A 24,153-nucleotide genomic window follows, 5' to 3' on the forward strand; every position below is an offset into this window, starting at 1 on the left:
ATTCGTGCTCGAGTCGAGCTTTGACCGAGCCGCTCGCGAGCGGCTCAGCTCATTTGCACCCCTACTCGTGATGATAGCTCCCAACCGATCAATCGATCGATTGGGCTAAGGCTTCTTTGTGGCACCCATCCAATCGATCAACCGATCGATTGGACTATGATCCAATCGATCGGCTGATCGATTGATTCACTGATGATTTGCCAAATCAAGTCTAAAGACCCTAAAAATCTAACATCCGATCAACCATGACCTGTTGGGACATCATGGCCTAACATTCGGTCACCCTCGACCTGCTAGGACTTCCTCACCAAGCATCTGGTCAATCCCTTTAACTTACTTAGACTTTTTCTTCTCGTGCCAATTGTCCGATCAATCTTGACCCACTTGGACTTACTGATACCAGGTGTCTGGTCAACCTTGATCCACCTAGTTTTTCACGCGCCTGACTTCATTCACCAGGACTTTAACTTGTGCCTAGCTTCACTCACTAGGACTTCCCATCTGCCTGACTTTACTCACCAGGACTTTCACCTAACTTCACTCACTAGGATTTCCCATCTTCCTGGCTTCACTCACCAGGACTTTCACCTACCTTCACTTACTAGGATTTCCCTTCTGCCTAGCTTCACTTTCTAGGTCTTCCCATCTGCCTGGCTTCACTCACCAAGACTTTCATCTAGCTTCACTCACTAGGATTTTCCTTCTGCCTAACTTCACTCACTAGGTCTTCCCATCTGTCTGGCTTCACTCACCAGGACTTTCACCTGTCTGGCTTCATTCACCAGGACTTTTCAGTCAAGTATCCGGTCAATCTTGACCTACTTGACTCTTCTTTATACTCAACTGGTCAACCTTGACCAAAGGGGAATTGCACCTGCAATCTCCCCAAACGGACGATTGCATCTGCAATCTCTATACATTGTCAATCTCCATGTATTGTCAAACATCGAAACCTAAACAACAAGACTCAAGCTTGAGCCAACTCAAGCTTAGTCAACCTAGTCAATCTTGACTCAAGGGATATTGCACCAACACGCATCACATGCCTCCCCCTTAAGTCTAGTCGAAGGAGGCTGTAAGTCCGACTGACTGGACAGAAGCAGTCTTGAGCCCAATTGGTTGATCGACCGTGATGCTAGGTGGACTTTGGTCGGTCTGCGGAAGAGTGTCGGTCGGTCCTAGGACTGATCCTTGAAGCCGATCGATGATTCACGCGTCTGTACTTGAGCTTTATCCTTCGATGTCTTCAAACACGTATGATCAACACTGACATCACCAGAATCTCTTGGAAATTCGTGCAGATCACCTCCATTAAGGGTGAGCACGTGCCCATGTCGGTTACAGACGTTCATTAAATGCGGACCAATGGGGAGACGCCGCGTGTCGCCGCCACAGTCGCCAAGCGACAGGCTTCGATGTGACGTCTGGCGGTTCACATTCTATGACCTGATCCGTATCTCGGGCTCTACACCCTAGATCCGACGGCTCCACTTGGCCGAGCCACGGATTTATAACCTCGCGCGACCACCATCGTCCTCACCTTCGCGTTGTGCTCAAGCATTGTCGGCGACTTCCTGTGCGATCAGTGCTCCGACGACCTATTCTTCTGCGACAACCTGTTCCCTCCTTCTGTAAGATCTCTTCAACCTTTTCGCTTTCAACCTTTCGTAGTTTCTTTAGCTCTCCGCCACTTTCAGTGTCTATTTTGGGTTTGCCGTCTCCATTTCTTCCCGTCGAACCCCTTGTTTCCTCGTTTTTCGGCAATGGCGAGTTCTTCATCGTCGTCAGACCCAGCTCCCGGGCTCTGGTACACTACCATGGAGACCCGGTTTGACGCGGGCGATGCTGAGAGCCTCAAAAACGCCTTCGAGCTCCCCTCTGACCATGAATTCACCCTGGCTTCTTCATCCGATCGGCCCAATGACCCGTCGATCGACACCATATGCTTATTCCGAGACCAGTTTGTGGTCGGTCTTCGATTTCCTATCCACCCCTTCATCATCGAAGTCTGCAATTACTTTCGCGCTCTCCTTCCGCAGCTCGTACCAAATTCTTTTCGTTTGCTGTGCGGCGGTGTTGTACTATTTCGGCTGCACGACATTTCTTTGACCCCTTAAGCCTTCCATTATTTTTACTATCTCAAGCAATCTGAACTAGGAACCTTCCTCTTTCAGTCTTGGGTCGACCTAGTGTTTATGACAAAATGCTAACCTCCAACAAACACTGGAAGGAGTACTTCTTCTTTATGCGACTCCCCGAACGACCTAGCTTCCGAACCGGCTGGCAGGTCGGCCTACCACCCCCACTTGATTTGAAGAAGTACAAGAGCCGCTTGGACTACCTGCATGATTTATATACTCATTAGCCTTTTTGAGCATGTGGTCGTAGTCGTAGGGCGATTTCTTGATGTGCGACTGAAAGAAGTCTCCCTCGATGAGCTCCTGGGTGAAGGCATTCATCATGGTCTCAGATGAGACCAAGGGGATATCCATAGCTACCTGATTAAATCACTGGATGTATGCTCGGAGAGCTTCTCTTAGTCCTTACTTTAACAAAAATAAGCTGATGTTCGTCTTCTGGTAGTGCTGACTGCTTGCAAAATGATGTAGGAAGACCGTTCGAAAATCCTTGAAGTTTTGTATCGATCCGTCCGGCAGTCTCCTGAACCATCGTTGTGCCTAGCCGGAGAGCGTGGTAAGGAAGACCCGACACTTCAACCCATCTGTGTATTTGTGAAGTCCGACCGCGTTGTCGAACTTACCCAAATGATCGTCTGGATCGGTCAACCCGTTGTACTCTCCAATAGCCAATGGAGCGTAGTGTCTCGGCAGAGGGTCCTGTAGTATCGCTTCGGAGAACTGACAATTGACCCGTTCGAGGGATCTGTCGCCTTAAGGTGCCTTGCCCTTTCGGGCGTCCCGAATGGGCGCTTCATCTGAAGAGGATCTCCACTCTTGATTCGCTTCCGTGATTTCCGAGGGCGTCTGGAACAAAGCCTGGTGGAACGATATCAGGGAGGGCGGTGCCTCTCTATGGGTGTCGGTTAACCCTCTGTTTTGTCCCCAATTGGAGAGCTGTTCCGGTCGGTCCTCCTGCGCCGCTCGACCTCCTGACGTTGATGTGGCACGTTGCGCCAGCTGATCAGCTAACGCCTTTTGCTGCTGCTGCTCGACTATTTTGGTCGCTCAAGCTTGCACGAGCATATCAAGTTCTTCTTGAGTGAGCGTCACGGTGTAAAGTCGTCCAGCTTCTTCTGTTTTCTCGGCTCGGATGCAGGTACGTTTCCACAGACGCCGCCAAATTTGATCATATCTGAGAGTCGAGGCGATAAATGCTGTGGGACGTGGCGCTCCTGCTTACTGTTGGTGGACTCCGAGTCAGAGAGACCTGCAATCATAGCAGCGTCAGTGCCGAGCCAGGGACGAGTTCCCCGGCGATGGCCCTCCGACGCTTAAGTCAGTCACCGACGATGTAGAAGAAGCGAGGAAACAAAGTAGCAAAGTAACAGTAGCTACAATAAAGATTATGTATACCTCTGTCAAAGTTTAGAGCCCTTTATATAGGGCTCCGGGGAAGCGCGTGCATACTCCTCGAGGCGTGCACGCTTCTCAAAGCTTCTCCTGAAAAGATATGTCAGGAAAGCGTCTCTGGCACCATATCTCAATGACCCGAACATATCTCTGACATGACAGTAGAAGCTTCCGCCATACGATCCTCTGTCTGTCCATGCCGCCAACCATGCCGTCTGTCGGTGGCACGAGTTCCACGAGGATATCGGCTGATCCTCCTTTTGTCTGTTAGTGGGCCGAGCGGGATAGCCGCTCGACCAGTCCTTAGCCGTTCAGGTGGTCTAGCCCTTTGGCCGAGCAGAGTGGCCACTCGGCCAACATTCCACTATCAGAGCTCTGTTATCGTGCTGCGATCCTTTTTCACTGGTTCCGAAGTTCGATGTAAGTTCGCGCGAGCTGGTCGCTCGACGTATGTCTTGTTTTGAGCGTCGGAAACTGAGTGTCTGGCAGAGCTGTGATGATATTTGATTGGTACTTCTTTGTCTCGGTCGGGCTTGTCTATTGTCCGATCGACCAACGACACAAGGACATTGATCGCCTAAACTTTGACTTCCATCGTGGTCACCTTATCATCGGATCACTCTAGAATAAGTTCAACGTTGAAATCATGATTTAGAAATTAAACTAACCCAACTAAAAATCCCATTTCTTAATTTAATTTAATTTATTTTATTTAGAATATGTGAAGAATATGTTCCATTAACGTCCACTCAAAATTCAATTAGGAAAAATGATATGCTCAAGGAAAAAAATTCAAGCAAAAGCTCAAGGATAGACACATAAAATGATGGGACCCACAAAAAGTGAAATGATGGGCCATGACTTTATATATCTATCCTTGAGTTTTTCCTTAAATTTTTTTCCTTGAGTATATCATTGCTCTTCAATTAATCAACATTTGCATTAATGGGTGAATTAATGTTTTTTAAATTATCTTTTTGGCCGTCTAATTTATGTGGCTTTAGACCACCTTTCTCTCTCGAATAAACTCAATGACGAAATCATGATTTAGAAATTAAACTAACTCAAATCAAAATCCCATTTTTTTCTATTTATTTTATTTTATTTAGAATATTTGAACTATCTGTTTAAATAAGGTTCGCTTAAAATTCAATTAGTCAGCATTTGCATTAATAGATAAATTAATTTTTTTAATTATCTTTTTGGACCTTATTTTATGTAGAAATTAATAGGTAAAAAAAATAACATAAATATTTTTAATAATCTTACTATAAAAGTAATAGATTTATTAGAAAAATTAAATAAGATATATAATCATAATAATTATAAATAGAATAATATAATAAATTTAAAAATATTATTTTTTATATTTGATTGACGTTGTTATACCAAATATAATAAATTCTAATAGAGTGAAATCAATTAAAATTTATTTACATTATTATCATTCATTTATATATCTGACTTTTAGCTGATGCCTTCACAAATCACAACGGCACCAAATCACCAATTGAAGCAATGGCTACCGCCAGCATCGACTCCTACCTTTTGGGCGGCGCCGCCCTCTTGCTCGCCCTCCACCTCCTCCTCCGCCGGTGGATCCTCCGCAAGCCCCGGTCACGCCTCCCGCTGCCGCCGGGGCCTCGCGGCCTTCCCGTGCTCGGCGCCCTCCCCCTCGTCGGCGCAAGCGCGCACTCGAACCTCGCCCGGCTCGCCGCCCGGTACGGCCCCATCATGTCGCTCCGCCTCGGCTCCCACCTCTGCGTCGTCGCGTCCGACGCCTCCTCCGCCCGCGCCTTCCTCAAGACCGCCGACGCGCAGTTCGCCCACCGCCCCGACCCCATCAGCGCCCGCGACGTCAGCTACCAGCGCCAGAACCTGGTCATGTCCGACGCCACCCCGACGTGGAAGCACATGCGCAAGCTGTGCAGCCTCCACCTGCTCGGAGGCAAGGCCCTCGCCGACTGGGCCCCCACTCGCCGCGCCGAGTTCAGCCGCCTCGTCGACGCCCTCCGCCGCCTCCACGACGCCGGCCGGCCCGTCCCCATCTTCGACCTACTCATCTGCACCCTCGCCAACGTGGTGGGGACCATCGCCATCGGCGGAAGGGTCTTCGACGACCACGGCGACGAGTCCAACAAGTTCAAGGACATGCTCTCCGACTTGCTCACCGGCGGCACGGAGTTCAACGTCGGCGACTTTTTCCCCTCGATTGCGTGGATGGACCTTCAGGTACGGATCGATAACAATCCATGGGATCGCACTAAATAGCGTTGAAATTGTATCGCCAATCAACAATCCACTCCACGATCATCCGTAGGGTATTCAATCGAAGATGCTCAGAGTGCACAAGAGATTTGATGCCCTGTTGACGAGGTTGTTCGAGGAGCACCAAAGAACAAGGGGGAGTTGCCGTGGCGCCCCCGACTTCGTCGACAAAGTGATGGCCAACAAGGTGTCGGAGGACGGCGCCACCATCTCCGACGTCAACGTCAGAGCCCTCATTTGTGTAAGTTTTCTTCGTACGAGAAGAAGAGAATAATTTTAAAGAAGGGTAAATATTAAAATCGCTTTTTTTTTTCCGAAATCACTGTCACTTGGTAACGGCGATAATTTTATAGCTGCATACGTTGGTTCATACATTGCCGTTTATTTTTTGAGAGATAATGTAGATGAAAATTGACATGACAACGGCCATTTGAATCTCCCAGAAGTAAACGTTGTAATCGAATCTAAAAATGAACGGGATCATTTTATTTTTTTTTGTGCTACAAGGAATGTGCCATTTTTATTTGCGATCAGATTGTGGTCGAGATTTGGTCACAAATGATTATGATCCCTTCTTGAATTCATTGTCCTCATCAAATTATAATTTTTGTTCGAAACGGACGGTCGGAGACCGTCCGGAGGACACCATTGCTCAATGCCTAATAACCTGACCACTTATTTACAACCGGAGACCTCCGGGCAACTTTCGTCCGTCTGCTCCAAATAAAAATTATAATCTGATGGGGATGATGAACCCAAAAAGGGATCACAACTATTTACGATCAGATCACGATCACGATTTAAATACGAATGACACATCTTTGGATTAAAAAAAAAATGGTTCAAGATATCTATGTGACTATGTTAGTGGAAAAGAGCTTAATTTTATTTCTATTTTAAATTATTATTTTTATAATATAATAATATTTTTTTGGGAAAAAAATAAAAAGAGGAATTTGTTTTTTTTATATAATGAAAAAACAGAATTATATTTTTTAGTTTTGGTGTGATATTTTGGACCGTGCAGGACCTGTTCACTGCGGGCCCTGACACATCATCTGTCGTGGTGGAATGGATCCTCGCGGAGATGCTGAAGAACCCGGCGATCCTCCGCCGCCTGCAGGCCGAGACGGAGGCGGTGGTGGGGCGCGACCGCCTGCTCGACGAATCCGACATCCCCAAGCTACCATACCTGCAGGCGGTGTGCAAAGAGGGGCTGCGCCTGCACCCGTCGACGCCGCTGATGCTGCCCCACTTCAGCCACGAGGACTCCGAGGTGGCCGGCTTCTTCATCCCCAAGCACACGCGCCTGCTGGTCAACGTGTGGGCTATCGGCCGCGACCCCGCCGTGTGGGAGAACCCGCTGGCCTTCGACCCCGACCGATTCCTCCCAGGTGGGAAGGGAGAGCAGTACGACCCTCTGGGCAGCGACGGCAACTTCGGGTTTATCCCCTTCGGGGCGGGCCGTCGGTCGTGCGTCGGTAAGCTGGTTGGGATGCTGTTCGTGCAGTGCCTGGTGGGCACGCTGGCGCACGCCTTCGACTGGGAGCTTCCGGAGGGGGAGGAGGAGATCGACATGGAGGCAAAGCCAGGGATGGCGCTCCCTAAGGCCGTGCCGCTCAAGGCCTTCGCTCGCCCGCGCTTGTCGCCGGCAGCTTATGTTTGAACACTGAACGGAATTCCGACGACCGTTAATTCCTCGGCATAATGTATAATAATAGTAAAATATTATATATATATATATATATATAAGAATGACATGTTTAAGATTCGCTGGATATTTATTTTTATTGTTCCCGAAGTTTAAGGTTGTGGGTCTTGTTGGTCTTGTTCCCTTGTTCAAAGGGAGGAATGCTGTTGTTAGATTGATAATAATGGTGCTAAATCAAATATTAGTTTGTTATCCGTATTTTATATAGAAGTAATCTTAATAAAATTCATGTGAATGATTTTTATTATCATGTATAATCTTTTAAATGGAATTAAAACACTACAAAATTAATATTTCCTATAAAACTTTTCATTCAAGCCGGGTAAAAAATCATATACAACAAAATAAATTTTAATAATATAGTAAAAATATATATTTTTCCATTTTTTTCATTGCTATTATGCAATGATACAAAAATTTTATTCTTATTATATCCATTTAAAATTAAAATTATTTTATAAAAAATCATCATAGGATAATTACACTAAAATTTATTCGATTATAACACTAAATACTTTCGGGTGAAAATAAATATATTCCAGTATTATTAATATTTTAGATAAAAATATAAATTATATTTTTTATGATTTTATCTGAATTGTGCGTCTCTTAAATAAAATTTTTATGTCCACACCTATCTCCCAGCATGGCCTCAGCATTAATTATAAGACTAGATGTATCGATCATTACTTAAATATATCATCAATGATACAACTAACTGTACGGCGGTAAGGTCCTGCGGTCATGTCAACTTTAAAACTCAGGTCGGCAGACAGGTCAAATTATGCTCCAGTCTAGTCACTTGGGATTATTTTGACTAAACTTGTGATAGGGTGGATAGTAGAGATCACCACACGGTCTACTAACTCGACTCCTCAGATAGACCACCTGGGTTAGATTTCACAGTTTTATCAAAATGTTCTTAATATGACATGGTGACAAGCTCTCGTCATTTGCTCCCTTGGTCTTCTATATTATGGACTGGGATTCTGATGCTTTAAGTTGGTTTAGAGAGAAGTTTTTGGCTCTTGATCTTCTATATTAGTATATTACAGGCCAAGATTATGGTGCTTTGAGTCTGGTTCATGGAAAGTGTTTTGCTCTCTTGGTCTTCTATATTATGGATCCTGATGTTTTAAGTTGGATACAAGGAGAAGTTTTTTTTGGTTCGTGCGCACTAAATAATGTATTTTGCTGATTAAGGATGATGAACATAAAAGAGATAAAATAAAATTATCAAAATTGATCAAATTAAATCATCAAATCAAATCAAATTAGTATTTAGATTATTCTAATAATTCGACTATAATTACTAGAATTATTCTTAAAATAATCCTGTTATTTATTAATTGATCAATTAACCAAGTACTTTTTGAACATTATATATTATATTATTTTTAGGTCAAATATCAATGAGTAATAGATTTTATTGATCTCATATTATTTCTTGCTCTAGCTATTCTTCTTCTTACATGGTACAGAGTCATCTCTTTTTTATCTTCGCTCAACTTCTTGAGACGGAGATCTAATAAACGGTGAACTCTTTTTAATTTTTTTTCCCTCAAGCCTCTTATTCTTTCCTACGTATTTTAATTTTTTTGTTCTTCTCTGTTTTCTTCCGCCGCCAACCCCTTTGTTTCTCTTTCCTCTTCCTTAATCTTTGTGTTTCTCTTCCAAAAAAAAGTTTCCTTAACGATTCTATCTGTGGTGTTTTCTCCACGGCCATCAACCACAAGGTAGAAGTTGTTTCTTGTGACGTCGTCCAATAGTTGTCGCCGGACAAGTTATTTTTACTTTAGATGTCAAATACTCAACAACATCAAAGAGGCCAAAAGTAAAGTTCAGACTAATGTCAAATTTGTCACATCGTTGGTCATACTAAACATATATGCCCTAAAAAACTTGATTGGTCTCGGGTAAAATATAAAATTTGTCTCGGAAATAGACATTTTGATATTCAATGTCTTAGTCCATTTGACTCAAATTTCATTAGTAGTCCTACAGCCTCAAGACACCCATCTAGTTCGCAAGTATATCCTAAAGTCCTCTCATCTGTGCCTACCACTACAACAAAAATATTAAAAGACAACGGTTAAAAACCATTGTCGTAGGCCCTTTAAAACCGTTGTAATTGGCAATGTTGTTAAAAGTGGGGGCTACGACAATGGTTTAAAACCGTTGTCGTAGAATGAAACGACAACAGTTTTGCAACGGATTAAAATCGTTGTCTTTGAATGAAAAGACAACGGTTTAAAACCGTTGTTGTTTAGAGCACTTTTAATAATGCTGCTGTCAGTTACAACAGTTTTTTGGACTACGACAACAGTTTTTAACCGTTGTCTTTTAGGGTGATAGACAATAATAATAACGATTTTAAATCGTTGTGTTTTAAATTATTGTCTTTTAATACTAATATATCATATTTCAATATAAATATATAATAAAAGCTTATAATCACAAAAGAAAGATATTCCCCATATCAATGTCATTCAAAATGTTACTTATACAAGAATTATAATCATAAAAGAAGAAACATGTCTCATATTCAAATAAAATTTATCTCAATACAAATAAACTCTATTTACAACTGTTTCTTGTGGGACAACTTCCTGAACATTTGTGGGCTCATTTGTGGATTCTCTTCCCTCAACGTGTCGTTGAGTATGGCCAACTCCCTGAGTTGTTGCTTCTTGTAGTAGTCCATTGACTCGTCCTGCAAGATTTGGAGTTTGAATAGTGACTATGTTTCGATAATAACATTTGCGTCGACATCTTGTAGAACAATGAGGAGGATGCAACCTAAGTGAAAGTTTTTGTTGCCACAGGCTTCAGAAGATCTTCAAGGGTGGCAACAGCTTTGTTTAAGCGAGCATCAATTATGTATGGTGTAGATTCTGCCTCCAATAGTATGTGCAGCGGTTCGTTTAAGTGTTCATATCCAGATTTATCCCATAAGCTTTCTTTCTGTTCAAAAAAAGGAGGGAAAACTTGAGTATTAAGACAAGAAATAATACACCTTAGCTTTTGAGTTGATAATAACAATCCATTAATTAGGACATTATAGGATGCTAATATCGAAAATTACATAAGTTCTAAAATGCACGGTTAACTTAATGTCGGTGTAACTTGTACAAAGAACAGCATACTCTAGCAGAAACAAGAGAAGAGAAACCCGTATCACATTCAAAAACATGGATTATTTTGCCTTCAAACATAAAGACAAAGATCTATTTTTTATGTAGGTAGGCCTTAAAAAGTTAATAGTGAGGATAATACATCAAGGTTTGGGAGATTGGAATATACTCATTTTTCATTAAGATAAATATTACATGATATCCACATACCATTATAGAATCCTTCACTGAACCTCGACCTCATATATAAACCCTGCATTGAGTTGAAGCTTCAACTCTTTTTAAGGAGTTCCCACGTGGTCCTAGTAAACAGCCAACAAAGTTGTACTGAAACGCATGAAACCAACAGTTTAATACATGTTGAGAGATTAACTAGTTGAATTGATTTAGACAATCTATCGACAAAATCTTGCTAAAGAGACCTATCATCAGTTGCATTGCCTGCAGAACCTTGGTATCTGGAGTCACTGTGATCAGTTTATTCTGGATATAGGAAAAGAATTGGCATCAGATTGGAAGCAAAATAACAAAATCTTGAAATAATACTTCTACTCAATTCAAAATTTTCAGACATTGCCTGTACAACTTGAGATTGAAATTTACCTCTTCAGTCATGATGTCACCAACTTTAGTTGACTTGAAAGATCTTCCCTGTACAATCATTTTCCGGAGATAATCTGAAGAAGAACACAAGTATTTGCACGGCAAGTATAATTGCATAAAAGAACCATTATCAAAACTGGTTCTTAGTTTTCAAAAAAGATATTAAACAGAGGTGAAGACCAAATTTATCTGCTAATCAACTGCTCTTGTAGGATGTTAAAATTGTCTTAAACTTATTTCCCTAATGTCTTGAAGAGGTGAAGAACAAATCTGCTGCTTAGAGAGAACTGGCACACTCATTGGACCATCACACAATTGATTTGCATCCAGTAAATGATTGTGTTTGAGACAATGTGATTATCAAAATGTCATGAAAATAACTTTCAGGATAATTAGATAATTTTTAACTTAATTGAAATTTAAAACTTCACATTGGCGTACACTCAGTTGTAGAAAGATTGCCATAAAAATTGAAGCTGCCGAAGAACATCTGAAAATCATCTACCCAGTTGAATCTACTGGAGCAGCCATAGAATTGAGAAATTTACCAACTAATTGGAAAATATCTTATGATTTCACATAAATATTTAGCTTTATCCATGCACCCATGAGCACATTTAATACCATTTCACAGCCAACAAAAAACAAACATGGACAACCAATTACCTCTCTCAGTAACAATTCCAGCAATTGCCTTCTCTTCTCCGGGTCTCACCACCACTAAAGCTCCAACATTGTGTTGTGTCATCTAGAAACAGTAGAGCATAAGCCATCAGTTAAAACTATTTAAAGCTGGATGGTAATCCCAAATAAGATTGACACAATGGCCATTTATAGATTTGACAGCATCATAAACAGTGTCATCAGTTGTGCACCACAGCCCGGAACCATCAGCATTCTTCCCTTAGCTGTAAGAACATCCCGGATAATCGTGCTTTCAAAACCATGCTCTTCCAACTGTGTAGGCGAAACTGACTCAAAACGTGAAAATACAGCAGGTAACATCGCTGGGTTCACACGCATGTGTTGGAGAACACCTCGCTTAAGGGCATTCCCGTGCAAACGGAGTGCTTGAATTGCTCCCTGCATGTTTCCTGTCATCAACAATGGAGTCATTAAACTACTTGTCTGATAAACCCAATACATATAATCACTAAGCATCAACAAGTAGATTTGCCTTAAATAAATCGTTCTCAATTGTTAATAGACTTGACATAATATACAATCCACAGCATCACAGAAAACCCTCAACAAATTGTGCATGGAATCCATTTGTTCTAACCACTTATCCAAAAAAAAACTCTGAATTGTTAGAACAAAGAATCAATTTGTATTTATATTATTAACACTCCTTTTTATCGTCTCTTCATTGCGGGTGCGGTAATTGACTTGATTAAGACCGAACTCTCAACACATGAACTGATTGGTGAATTTGAACTCTGACCTCATGAGTGTCATTTATTGGAATTGACTATGTCTTATTAGGAAGTTCCTGATGTATATTGCACGTTGAGCATGATCACTCAGTTACATTTCTGTCACTTTCCCTCTCCCTCTTCCTCCTATCTTCTTGCCCAAGTAAGCCTAGACTTAAATTAAGCACAAAAGAAGACCTATACTGCTCATTTGGCCACACAAAACTATGCAGTATCGAGCACCCTGAACAAGAACTTATAATGCGTCAGTGATCAAATACTAGTTTTCTGAATTATTGATCATTGGATCTCTGATACTTACAATCTGAATCCTAGAAAAATTGCAACTAAACTGAACATAATCTAACTCCTATCGCAAATGCTTAATTAGAGTACCAAAACCTTATACATAAAGGCATTTATCTCGCTCAGTTGCAAATATCCGACAAATAAAAACCTAAATGTCAAGGCTTCGTTACTCCAGCCATGAAATAAAACTCCCAAGTACTTGAAATTCAAAAACCAAGTTGACTACCAGCAGCTAAGATTGTGGAATTACTAACCGGGATCGCATTGTTGATAGAAGTCCTTGAAATCTGCACAGGCGAATAACCAGGAAACAACAGAAGGTCAATGACGATAACATCATTGAGAAAGGAAAAGAAGTAGAGTGGAGTTACCGGTGGTGAGCGCCCTGATGATGGCGGCTCGCCGGCCCTTGATGTCGCGGAACACCTCCTCCACCAGGTGGGAGTTTTGGGCTGCCGATCCACGGTCCATCTCGGCGATCGAGGGGGCTCCTAATTGGTCACGGAGTTGAGAATGTATCCAAGAGAGAGAAGGGCGTCAAGCTTCGTGAGCGAGGGGCAACTCGATCAAAAAGGGAAAACCAGATCTTTCTTTCAGATCTGAGTTTTACCGCCATCCATACCTAAAACCTTAGATCTACAAGAGGGAAAGAAGAAGGAGACTCACGAAGCTGGTCCTTGATGACGCCGACAACGGAGTAGGGGAGGGGGTTGATCGGGGGAAGCAGATGGCAGCGGAAGGAGTCGCAGATTGTTGATGAAGGCCCTGAAGGGATCAAGGTTTGGTTTCAGCGCCATGTCGCGCAGCCGTATGAGGAGAAAGATCGTATGAGGGGAGAGGTTTAGGGTTCGGGTAGGTTAAGGGAGGGAATAGAGCGTCAAAAAATTTTCGGAGAGAGGGAAGCAAACAACTGCTACAACAAAAACAACGAAGGGGAAAAACGGCGAAAGAATAAAGTCAAAGACAACAGTTTATTAAAATTGTTGTCTTTGACCCCTAAAAAAGCGCTTAAAGACAACAGTTTTAGAAAACTGTTGTAAAAGGTGTTGTTGATTTTACAAAAAGTCACTCAACAACAACGGTTTTTACAAAACTATTATCTTTTATTTTTTTCAGGCGCTCAAAGACAACGGTTTTGTCAAAAACCGTTGTCTTTTACCAAATTAACAACAGTTCCTTCTAAAACCGTTGTCTTTATAGTGTTGTCTTTTAATAATTTTGTTATAGTGTACTCGTGGTAAAACCCCAGAGTTTTCATCTACTGATTGGTATATTGACACTGGAACAACTCATCATGTCACATCAGATTATAATATCCTTACAGACGACGTAATGTCATATTATGGCTCAGATACGGTTTAAGTAGGCGATGGTTCATGTTTGCAAATTGCTAATCTTAGAAACACATATGTTTATTTATCTAATCGAACATTCCACATGCGCAATGTCTTTCATGGTCCATCTATCACTAAAAATTTACTTCTACACGTCAGTTTTGTCTTGATAACAATGTTATTTTTGAGTTTAATCATAATCATTATCTTATAAAGGATAGAGGAACAAATGTTATTATGTTTTATGGAAGAATCAAAAATGACCTCTACTATCTTCAGAGTTCTTCAATCAAAGTTTTTGTTGGTGAACGCACAAATAAACTATCTTGGCATGCTCGACTTGGTCATCCTTTCCTTCATATTATTCAGTCAATCATCAATAGGTATGGTTTACCTGTTGAACCTCGTGGTTGTTTTGATGTGATCAACCAAGTTGGTCAGGTCCTGCTTTGTGTTCAATCCCTGTGTCTGAGTGTGCAGAAGCTTAGGAGCGCAGGAAGTCGAAAGGAAGACGCAACTAGCGAGAAGGACGGCACAGGAAGGGAGCCGACGTGCTCAATGCGTCTGAAGAATGAGAGAGCTGCAAAAGAGTACACCGGTGGGCGAGAAGAACGTGCACGGCGTTCGAGGGACGTTAAGCCGGGGAGGAATGCTGCTCGAGGAGAAGGGCTGGAAATTGGGTTCGGGTGAGCCCTATTTCGGTTGGCCGAAATCACCCAAGTTTATTGGAGCTTTGGAAGCTGAAACAAAGTCAAAAGGAGCTAAAGAGCTAGCTGTAGGCACCTTAAAGGAAGTGATGGAGGCGCCTGCGCAGTCCTCCACCTTGGAGGCGCCTTCAACAATAGAGGCGCCTTCAACACTATTGGAGGCGCCTCCAAGCTAGTCAAAATGACCGTTCGAGCACCGAATAGAATTCTATTCACTCACCGAGTTGGAGGCGCCTTGAACCTCATTGGAGACGCCTTAGACTCTCGGGATAGCCTTTCCAGGCGCTATATAAAAGCCCCTGGAGCTAGGAATTAAACATCAATTCAATCATCAACTCTGTAATCAATTCCTAGCAGCTTGTGAGCTTTCTCAGTGTGTAAAAAGGCTTCTCCATCTACAGTAAAGGAGACTTTCTTATTGCGCTCGTTCACCGCCCTGGATTAACAACCGTCTTGGTTGTAACCAAGTTAAAATCCAAGTCTTCTCTATTTCTTTTCTATTTTATTAGTATAGCTGCTTTAATTTTGAGTTGAAAGCCTTGAGGAGGGTTATTTTTATTTTTCAGGCAATTCACCCCCTCTTGCCGGCCTCCGCTGCACCTATATTATCTGCTTCCATTACCTCCTCTCCATCTCATTCATGTAAGGCCTACATGGAATCTAAAAGTCATAAACTATCTTTTCTCTTTATCTAGTCATGTTTCTAATTTTCCACTTGAAATAATCCATTTTGATATTTGGGTCGCTGCACCTATTTTGTCTAATCAAGGTTTCCAATATTATGTTACCTTCATTGATCATTTTAGTAAATATACTTGGCTCTATCCTATGAGAAGGAAATCTGATTTATTTGATATATTATGTAATTTTCAAATTCAAGTTGAACGATATTTTAATTGTAAAATATTCTATTTTCATTCTGATTGGGGAGGTAATATCAAGCTCTCCATCGTTATCTGTCTATGGTGGAATTGTTCATCGAGTTTCTTGTCCTCACACTCCAGAACAAAATGACTCTGCTGAGAGAAAATATAGACATATAGTTGAAACTGCCTTAGCTCTTCTTCATCATGCATCGGTTCCGTGTAAATTTTGGAATGAAGTTGTTAGCACTGTAACATATCTCATAAATCGACTTTCTACTCCATTGCTTAATCGTAAGTGTCCTTTTGAAAAACTTTATAATCAAACCCCTGATTACACTTTCCTTCGAATTTTTGATTGCGCATGTTATCCATGGTTACACCTCTATTCTAAACACAAACTTGACTCTCGTTCACTACAATGTGTTTTTCTTGGTTATAGCAATTTGCACCATATTTATCGTTGCTTACATATACCAACAGGATGAATTTATATTTCACGACATGTTACTTTTGATGAGTCTCTATTCCCTTTTTCGGTAGCTTCTTCGATCTATCCTCCCGATACAAGTGGCGATCTTGATGCCACCTAATATTGTCAGAAATGATGGCATCCTAGGACCTGCTCCAGAACTCTCTAATAACTCCCCTATACCATCTGAATCACCTCAGATTGCTGCTCCAATCTTGGAAGCCTCGCCGGTCGAAGATAATATGCTCTCTAGTTCTGGATCTTCGGATAATGCAAGTCCATCATCTACATCATTATGTCAGCCTACTTCCTCGTTGCCATCAACAAGTGATTCAGATGATAATGATCCTCGTCGCATGCTTCCCGTTAGTGACATTTATGAGCGTTGCCCACCAAATGCAACTCGATATCCCCTTCCACGAGCTCTAGTGGTCTCTTCAAAATCTATTGAACCAACTTGTTTTACACAAGCAAGCAAGGATCCAAACTGGCGTAGTGCAATGGCTACAGAATTTGATGCACTTCTTCAAAATTGTAACAACCCAATTTTTCCTATATTAAGTTCTAAAAGTCCGTAAAAATATTTGGAAATACTTTTAAAATATTCTAGAGATTTTTAGGAATTTTTAGAGTATTTTTATGTAATTTTTGGAGGTCGTTTAGTAGGGTTACAAAAAAAAAAAAAAAAGAAGTTTTGATAAAAAAACGTTGAAGGTGAGACTCGAACCCGAGACCTTGACCCGAGCCGAATCTCAGCCGAACCCAGCCCAACCAGCTGAGCTACACGGTTTTATTAACCTAGTATGGAGAGAAATAGATTTAAGCATAGTTGGAATCGAATTAAAACTAAGTTATAAAGGGTTAAGTGTTTTTCCCGTGACCTAAACCTAAACTTTCCTCTCCTTTTCTCTCCCGACGGCGCGATTCTTCTTTCTCGGGCGAAAAGGGGGCGACGGCGCTAGGGCTCGTTTCCGGTGGCCGGCGAGGACTTCTTTCCGGGAGTTGTTCTCGGATTCGTGGTCTCCTCGTCAAGGAGAACACGCGGATAGGAAGGGATCGCCGAAACCTTCACCTCATCCGAACCCTAGATCTCTTTCTCCGGTTGTAAGTCCAAGAACCCATTGTAAGTGCTTCTCACCTGCGGTAGGAGTAGCTTTCGGGGTTTTCGTTTGCGTTTTTGTTGTTGTGTAATGAACAGGAGCAGCTTTTCATTCTAGCATATGGTTTTGATTTCAACCCTTGCTCTAACAATTTGGTTTAAGATTTGGTTCATGTTCTTTTGATATTTTTAGAGCACGGACAGAATGTTTAAGGGTCTTCCTTGATTGTTACAGCATGTTAATTTAAATGTATTTACCTTACATTTCAAGCATGTCTAAGTAGTCATATTTCCTTCAAGTCACAGCATGATTAAAGGATTGTTAAGGTTCAGAAATAAGTTGGTTTTACAAACTTGCTATTCGGAATTTGTTGCTGCCGTGGGCTTGACCAAATTTATTTCCTATGACCAAGTAGTTTTTAATTGCTGTTGAGTTTTGTTTGAATATATACTTTTATATATCAGTGGAATATGGTTTTAGAATCTCTTGTATAATGTATATATGTGAGAAGTACAAGCAAGCAAGACTAAAGTCACAAGTTGATCCTGAATTCCAGAATTTAGAATCAAAGCACACTAAGTGCTTGAATAAATGCCAAGGCATTTTATTATAAGAAGTATTTAAAGATAAAAAGTATTTTACTTTTAAAGGGCATGTACCGGACACAAGGTCCAAGGGATGGGCTCCAAGATGCCCCTAGGCACAAGGCCTAGAAGTATCTTAGTAGTTTCGGGATTAGCTACCTCGATTCTTACTAAGAATGCGCGCAAAGTGGTACAATGTCGGGCCCAAGAAAAGTTGAATATTATTTTAAAGTATAAAGAGTATAAGTTGGGGAACAAATGGAACAAGTTCTTTTACCTAAGTTGCAAATTTTAGCAAGTTGAATCTGTTGTTCCTTTTTGAGATGCATGATTTAGTTTTAGTTGCTATTTTCATGTGGAGCATGTATTTCCTGCTTTCCTCTATGCACATGCATTCTTTATCGAGTTTTTGTGAGTAGATAGCACTTACTAAGCTTTTAGCTTATAGATACTACTTTCCTCCTACTGCAGATACAGATAAGAGTAAAGGAAAAGCTATAGTGTTATAGAGGAAGGCGACAAGGAGACGCTGGTGGTGTGTGTGTGGTGGCTGATATGGAAGCTTGGGACCTTGCTAAGAAATTTCTGCGAGTTAATCGAATTAGTTTTCTTCTCAAATAATTAGGAGAATTTAGAGAAATGCAGATTCTTGCTCCTTCTGTTTTGCTGTTTTGAAGTTGTTCAAATGCTTTTGTTCTGTTGAATTTCTGAAGATGTTTTGATGCAGTTTACAGTAGGATAATGCTGGAATCTGGTATTGGCAATATTCTATTGCAGAAAAAAAAAGATTGTTGAACTGATTAAATAATTGTTATTATTAGTTTGAACAATATGCCTTTATTTAAGCCATCTTTATGCTTAAAGTATTTGATTAGATGTAGCTGTTGACTTATTGGAACAGATCATTTTATTTGTATAGTGAATGCAGTATCGCAATTAATATATCAATGCCTGATATTGCAACTGATTGCAATATAGTTTTGCTGTATAGTTTTGATATGTTTCTGTTAGTATAATTATGTTATAAATGCATGTGATGTCGGCATGGTATTTTGGTACGCTGAACAATAGATATTCTGTCAAAATTTTAAGTTTTCTAGAAATATTTAGTACAGCTTACTATACTGTTATAGCTTGCTAGAATATCCTGTTTAGATATTTCTGGAATGTTTGATATAGCTGCTGTTGTGTTTTCTAATTAGTTGTCGGAGTTCACTTTTATTTCTGTGGTTCAATCAGAATGTTGGTACCATTATGTTGATTCGTTCCTTTAGAAAAGATTGAATATGTTAGTTGTAAGTGTTAGCAATATTATTCAATTGCCTTAGGGTGCTTTGGAAATCCAGCATGTTGTAAAATTAGAAATGCATGTTATATTTACTTACGTGATGTATGTTTAGTGGGAAATTTTAAAGAACCATGGTTCTGCATGCTTCAGCTATTACATGATTGCATGTTTGGATTTTATTCCCTCAATATTTTATGTATTGCTAACATGAGAGAAAGTAGCACCAGTTAAGTGAAGTCTATAGTTAGTAGATAAGTAACGTTCACCCTAGAGAGTAGATAGAAGAGTGGTCGTTACAGTTGGTATCAGAGCAGTTCCCATTCTCCAGCATCACACACACATCAGCATCATCCTTGCCGTCTCCAAGTAAGAAAGTATTTAAATTCTTTCTTTATTCTGCTTTCCTTATTATTAACTGCAGTACAGAGTGATTGCTTATGAGTACTTAAGTAAGATAGAAGTTATTGTTTCTCCTTTCTTGATTCATACATATATTTGTTTAGAAAGGATAAAGAAGTTAGAAAGGATAGAGAAGATATCAAGTCTTTTCTTTGCATAACTAGATGTTAAGAAGAGGATATCCCCATACCGTTCGTACTGAGAACCAAGATCAGGAAAACGAAGAGCTTAGATCAATTGAGCCCAATCTCTCTGAAGTTGTTGCCCAACTCCAGAGACAAGTAGCAAAGCAGTAACAAGTGATTGCCAATCTGATGGCAAATCAGCAACCAGTTCCTCCCACTCCTCCAACAGTAACTGTGGAGACTCCAGGGGTAACCGAGGTTCCACCAGCTGCCCTGGGAGTCGTCACAGCACCTCAGAGACAAGAAGCTTACCTAATACAGTGGCTGAAACTGAAACCAGAGAGCTTCTCAGGCACGACTGAGCCCTGAGATGCGCAGGTTTGGTTCAAGACACTTGAGAGCACAATGGAGCTTCTTGACTGACCAGAAGTCAAGAAGGTTAAGTGTGCCTCTTTCTGCCTGCCTAGAGATGCTCGTATGTGGTGGGAGCGAGTTAAGAGTAGGGGAGTAGTCAACCAGATGAGCTGGGCTGACTTTGAGACAGTTTTACGAAGAGTTCTTTCGCCAACGGATCACCAATAAATATTATGAGGAGTTTATAGAATTTAGAACTGGTGACCTACCAGTAGAAGAAGCGGTTAAAAGATTTAACAGGCTAGCTCACCTTTGCCTAGAGTTAGTAAGTACAGTGAAAGAACGAGTCAGACTGACGCTCCGAATGCTGAGACCAGAAATAGCACCTAATGTAAGTAGTGAAACTCACCGACCATAGATTGGTGAAGAGCTGGTCAGCAGGGCATTAGTGAGTACTATCTGAACAGCAACAAGGCATAACAAACGCAACACAAGCCAGTCAAGATAGAAGACAAGACAGTGGGGAAACAGAGACCCCAGTCAAGTAATCAGAACTGGAAGGACAAAGATAACAAGAAAGACCCAAGCAGGAAGATGTTCGGGTAGTCTGTGAGTATCCAAAGGTATATCCAGAAGGGCTACCTGGACTACCTCCCAACAGAGAAGTGGAGTTTGAGATTGAATTGGTTCCTGGAACCGGTCCAATTTCAAAAGCTCCATACCGCATGTCTCCAGCAAAGCTGAAAGAGTTACAAGAACAACTTCAGGAGCTGCGTGACAAAGGCTTCATTCGCCCTAGTCACTCACCTTGGGGAGCTCCTGTGTTGTTTGTCAAGAAGAAAGATGGATCTATGCGAATGTGCATAGATTACAGAGCTCCGAATCAAGTGACGATCAAGAACAAGTACCCCCTTCCCAGGATCGACGACTTATTTGATCAGCTGAGAGGGGCAACAGTATTCTCGAAGATAGACCTGCGCTCTGGGTACCATCAGCTGAAGGTGAAAGAAAGAGACATACCCAGAACAGCTTTCAGAACCAGATACGGACACTACGAGTTTGTAGTCATGTCTTTTGGTGTGACTAATGCACCAGCGGTCTTCATGGACTTAATGAACAGAGTGTTCAGAGAATACCTTGACAAATTTGTCATCGGATTCATCGACGGCATTCTAGTCTATTCAAGGACCCCAGAGGAGCATGACACGCACTTGAGAATAGTACTGCAGACCCTACAACAGAAGCAGCTTTATGCTAAATTCTCAAAGTGCGAGTTCTGGTTAGATCAAGTGGCATTTCTAGATCACATAATTTCTAAAGAAGGTATTCAAATGGACCCAACCAAAATAGAGGCGGTCAACAAATGGCATAAACCCAAGAACGCCAGGGAGATCAGAAGTTTCCTTGGTTTAGCTAAGTACTACAGAAAATTTATGGAGGACTTTTCCAGGATAGCTTCTCCACTAACGGCCTTGACCAAAAAGAACAAGAAGTTTGGATGGTCAAACAAGTGTGAGCAGAGTTTTCAAGAGCTGAAAAAGAGACTGATCAGTGCTCACATTCTGATTGTTCCAGCTAGTGACAAGAGTTTGACATCTACAGTGATGCTTCCAAGATGGGGTTAGGAGCTGTACTCATGCAAGAAGGAAGAGGCATAGCCTATGCTTCTAGACAACTCAAAGACTACGAGAAGAACTATCCCACTCACGATCTTGAGCTGGCAGCTGTGGTTTTTGCACTGAAACTCTGGCGACATTATTTGTATGGAGTTCAGTGTAGAATCTTCACAGATCATCAGAGTCTTAAGTACTTCTTTACTCATAAGGACTTAAACATAAGACAGCGCAGGTGGCTGGAGTTGGTCAAAGATTACGACTGCGAAATCCTCTACCACCCAGGAAAAGCTAACAAAGTGGCAGATGCACTAAGCAGAAAATCCAGTGCATCCTTAATGTCTTTGTCATCATTAGCCCTACCACTGCAGAAAGAGTTGTCAGATTTTGGACTTGAAATTATGGAAGGGCAACTCTCTGCATTAACCTTAGAGTCTATATTGCTTGAGGAGATACAGAGAAAGCAAAGTGAAGATCCAGACATCCAGAAGATCAAGCAAGGGATACAAAAAGAAGACAAATCAGAGTTTCGAGTAACAGATAGCGGGATTCTTTATCAGGGAAGTCGCATTTGTGTGCCCAATGATGAAGAATTGAGAAAGAAGATTTTAGAAGAAGCTCATAGTACACCCTACTCCATGCATCTTGGTTCTACCAAGATGTACCAAGATGTGAAACAGAGGTTCTGGTGGTCTGGACTCAAAAGAGATGTAGCTAAGTATGTCAGTACCTGCCTGATATGTCAGAGAGTCAAAGCAGAACACCAGAGGCCAGGAGGAATGTTACAACCTCTTCCAATACCAGAGTGAAAGTGGGAAGACATATCCATGAACTTCATAACAGGTCTTCCAAGAACTACAAATGGATATGACGCAATATGGGTAGTAGTGGATAGATTGACTAAGTCTGCTCATTTTCTAGCCATTAAGGTGTCCCACTCTATAGAGTAGTTAGCACAGCTATATGTTAAGGAAGTGATCAAACTTCATGGAGTTCCTAAATCTATTGTGTTTGATAGAGATGGGCGCTTCACCTCTCACTTTTGGGAGTGTGTTCAGATTGCACTAGGCACCAAACTCAAGTTCAGCACAGCCTTCCATCCTCAGACTGATGGACAGACAGAGCGAGTAAATCAAATTTTAGAAGATATGCTCAGAGCTTGTGCGCTAGATTTCAAGGAAAGTTGGTGCAAGTATTTGTGCTTAGCTAAATTTGCCTACAACAATAGTTATCAGACCACCATCAAGATGGCACCATATGAGGCACTGTATGGCAGAAAGTGCAGATCACCCCTTTGCTGGCAAGAAGCAGGTGAGAGAAAAGAAAAGGAAGTAGAGCTGGGCATTCAGGCAGAGCTAATAGATGAGACTACTCAGGCTATCCAGAAAATTAGACAGATAATTGAGACTGCCAGAGTAGACAGAAGAGTTATGCTAACACACGCCGTAGGCCACTTGAATTCCAAGTAGGGGATTCAGTCTTTCTCAAAGTTGTCCTATAAAGGGAGTGATGAGATTTGGCAAGAAGGGCAAATTAAGTCCTCGCTATGTAGGACCTTACCTGATTACAGACAGGATTGGAAAGGTAGCTTACAAGCTGAATTTACCACAAGACATGTCAGCAATACACAATGTGTTTCATGTCTCCATGTTAAAGAAGTGCCTCCATGACCCTAGCCAAGTGATTGAGCCTCAGTCAGTACAGATCTAAGAGGATCTTAGTTTTGAGAGTAGACCTACACAGATAGTGGACAGAGCAGTCAAGAGACTAAGAAGCAAAGAAGTACCACTAGTGAAGGTCGTCTGGCAGAACCAGAAGCACGAGGAAGTCACTTGGGAGTGGGAGGACAGTATGAGACAGAAGTATCCAGAGCTATTCTAAGTTCGAGGACGAACTTTTTATAAGGTATGGAGAATTGTAACGACCCAATTTTTCCTATTTTAAGTTCTAAAAGTCAATAAAAATATTTGGAAATACTTTTAAAATATTCTAGAGATTTTTAGGAATTTTTAGAGTATTTTTATGTAATTTTTGGAGGTCGTTTAATAGGGTTACAAAAAAAAAAGAAGTTTTTATAAAAAAACGTTGAAGGTGAGACTCGAACCCGAGACCTTGACCCGAGCCGAATCTCAGCCGAACCCAGCCCAACCAGCTGAGCTACACGGTTTTATTAACCTAGTATGGAGAGAAATAGATTTAAGCATAGTTGGAATCGAATTAAAACTAAGTTATAAAGGGTTAAGTGTTTTTCCCGTGACCTAAACCTAAACTTTCCTCTCCTTTTCTCTCCCGACGGCGCGATTCTTCTTTCTCGGGCGAAAAGGGGGCGACGGCGCTAGGGCTC

At 41.4% G+C, this 24,153-nt stretch overlaps 1 protein-coding gene and 1 long non-coding RNA gene across 3 annotated transcripts; one reads left to right on the forward strand and one right to left on the reverse strand.

The window, feature by feature from the left end:
* Positions 1–5,032: 5,032 nt before the first annotated feature.
* LOC121974450 (flavonoid 3',5'-hydroxylase 1-like) lies at positions 5,033–7,516 on the forward strand. The gene is made up of 3 exons (XM_042525515.1): positions 5,033–5,762; positions 5,851–6,039; positions 6,826–7,516. Exons 1-3 carry the CDS (start codon positions 5,049–5,051, stop codon positions 7,462–7,464), a joined length of 1,542 nt encoding a protein of 513 aa, XP_042381449.1. The 5' UTR covers positions 5,033–5,048; the 3' UTR covers positions 7,465–7,516.
* Positions 7,517–9,960: 2,444 nt separating this feature from the next.
* On the reverse strand, positions 9,961–13,833 carry LOC121974451. 2 transcript variants are annotated; one of them, XR_006110007.1, is made up of 9 exons: positions 13,637–13,833; positions 13,342–13,461; positions 13,225–13,257; positions 11,913–12,340; positions 11,247–11,320; positions 11,066–11,126; positions 10,854–10,945; positions 10,309–10,473; positions 9,961–10,222 (listed from the first exon to the last, which is right to left on the reverse strand). It is a non-coding gene; the product is annotated as an uncharacterized LOC121974451 (long non-coding RNA). The 2 variants fall into 2 exon arrangements; XR_006110006.1 differs by having other exon boundaries at positions 10,854–10,970.
* Positions 13,834–24,153: the final 10,320 nt, after the last annotated feature.

Source organism: Zingiber officinale, chromosome 4B (genome assembly GCF_018446385.1).
Source record: "Zingiber officinale cultivar Zhangliang chromosome 4B, Zo_v1.1, whole genome shotgun sequence".
NCBI classification, from domain to species: Eukaryota; Viridiplantae; Streptophyta; class Magnoliopsida; order Zingiberales; family Zingiberaceae; genus Zingiber; species Zingiber officinale.

Bases quoted from the DNA above. Each gene is read 5' to 3' on its own strand.
- LOC121974450 (XM_042525515.1), top strand. From the start codon at position 5,049: ATGGCTACCGCCAGCATCGACTCCTACCTTTTGGGCGGCGCCGCCCTC. The intron at 5,763-5,850 runs GTACGGATCGAT...GATCATCCGTAG, and splicing joins TTGCGTGGATGGACCTTCAG to GGTATTCAATCGAAGATGCT. The intron at 6,040-6,825 runs GTAAGTTTTCTT...TGGACCGTGCAG, and splicing joins ACGTCAGAGCCCTCATTTGT to GACCTGTTCACTGCGGGCCC.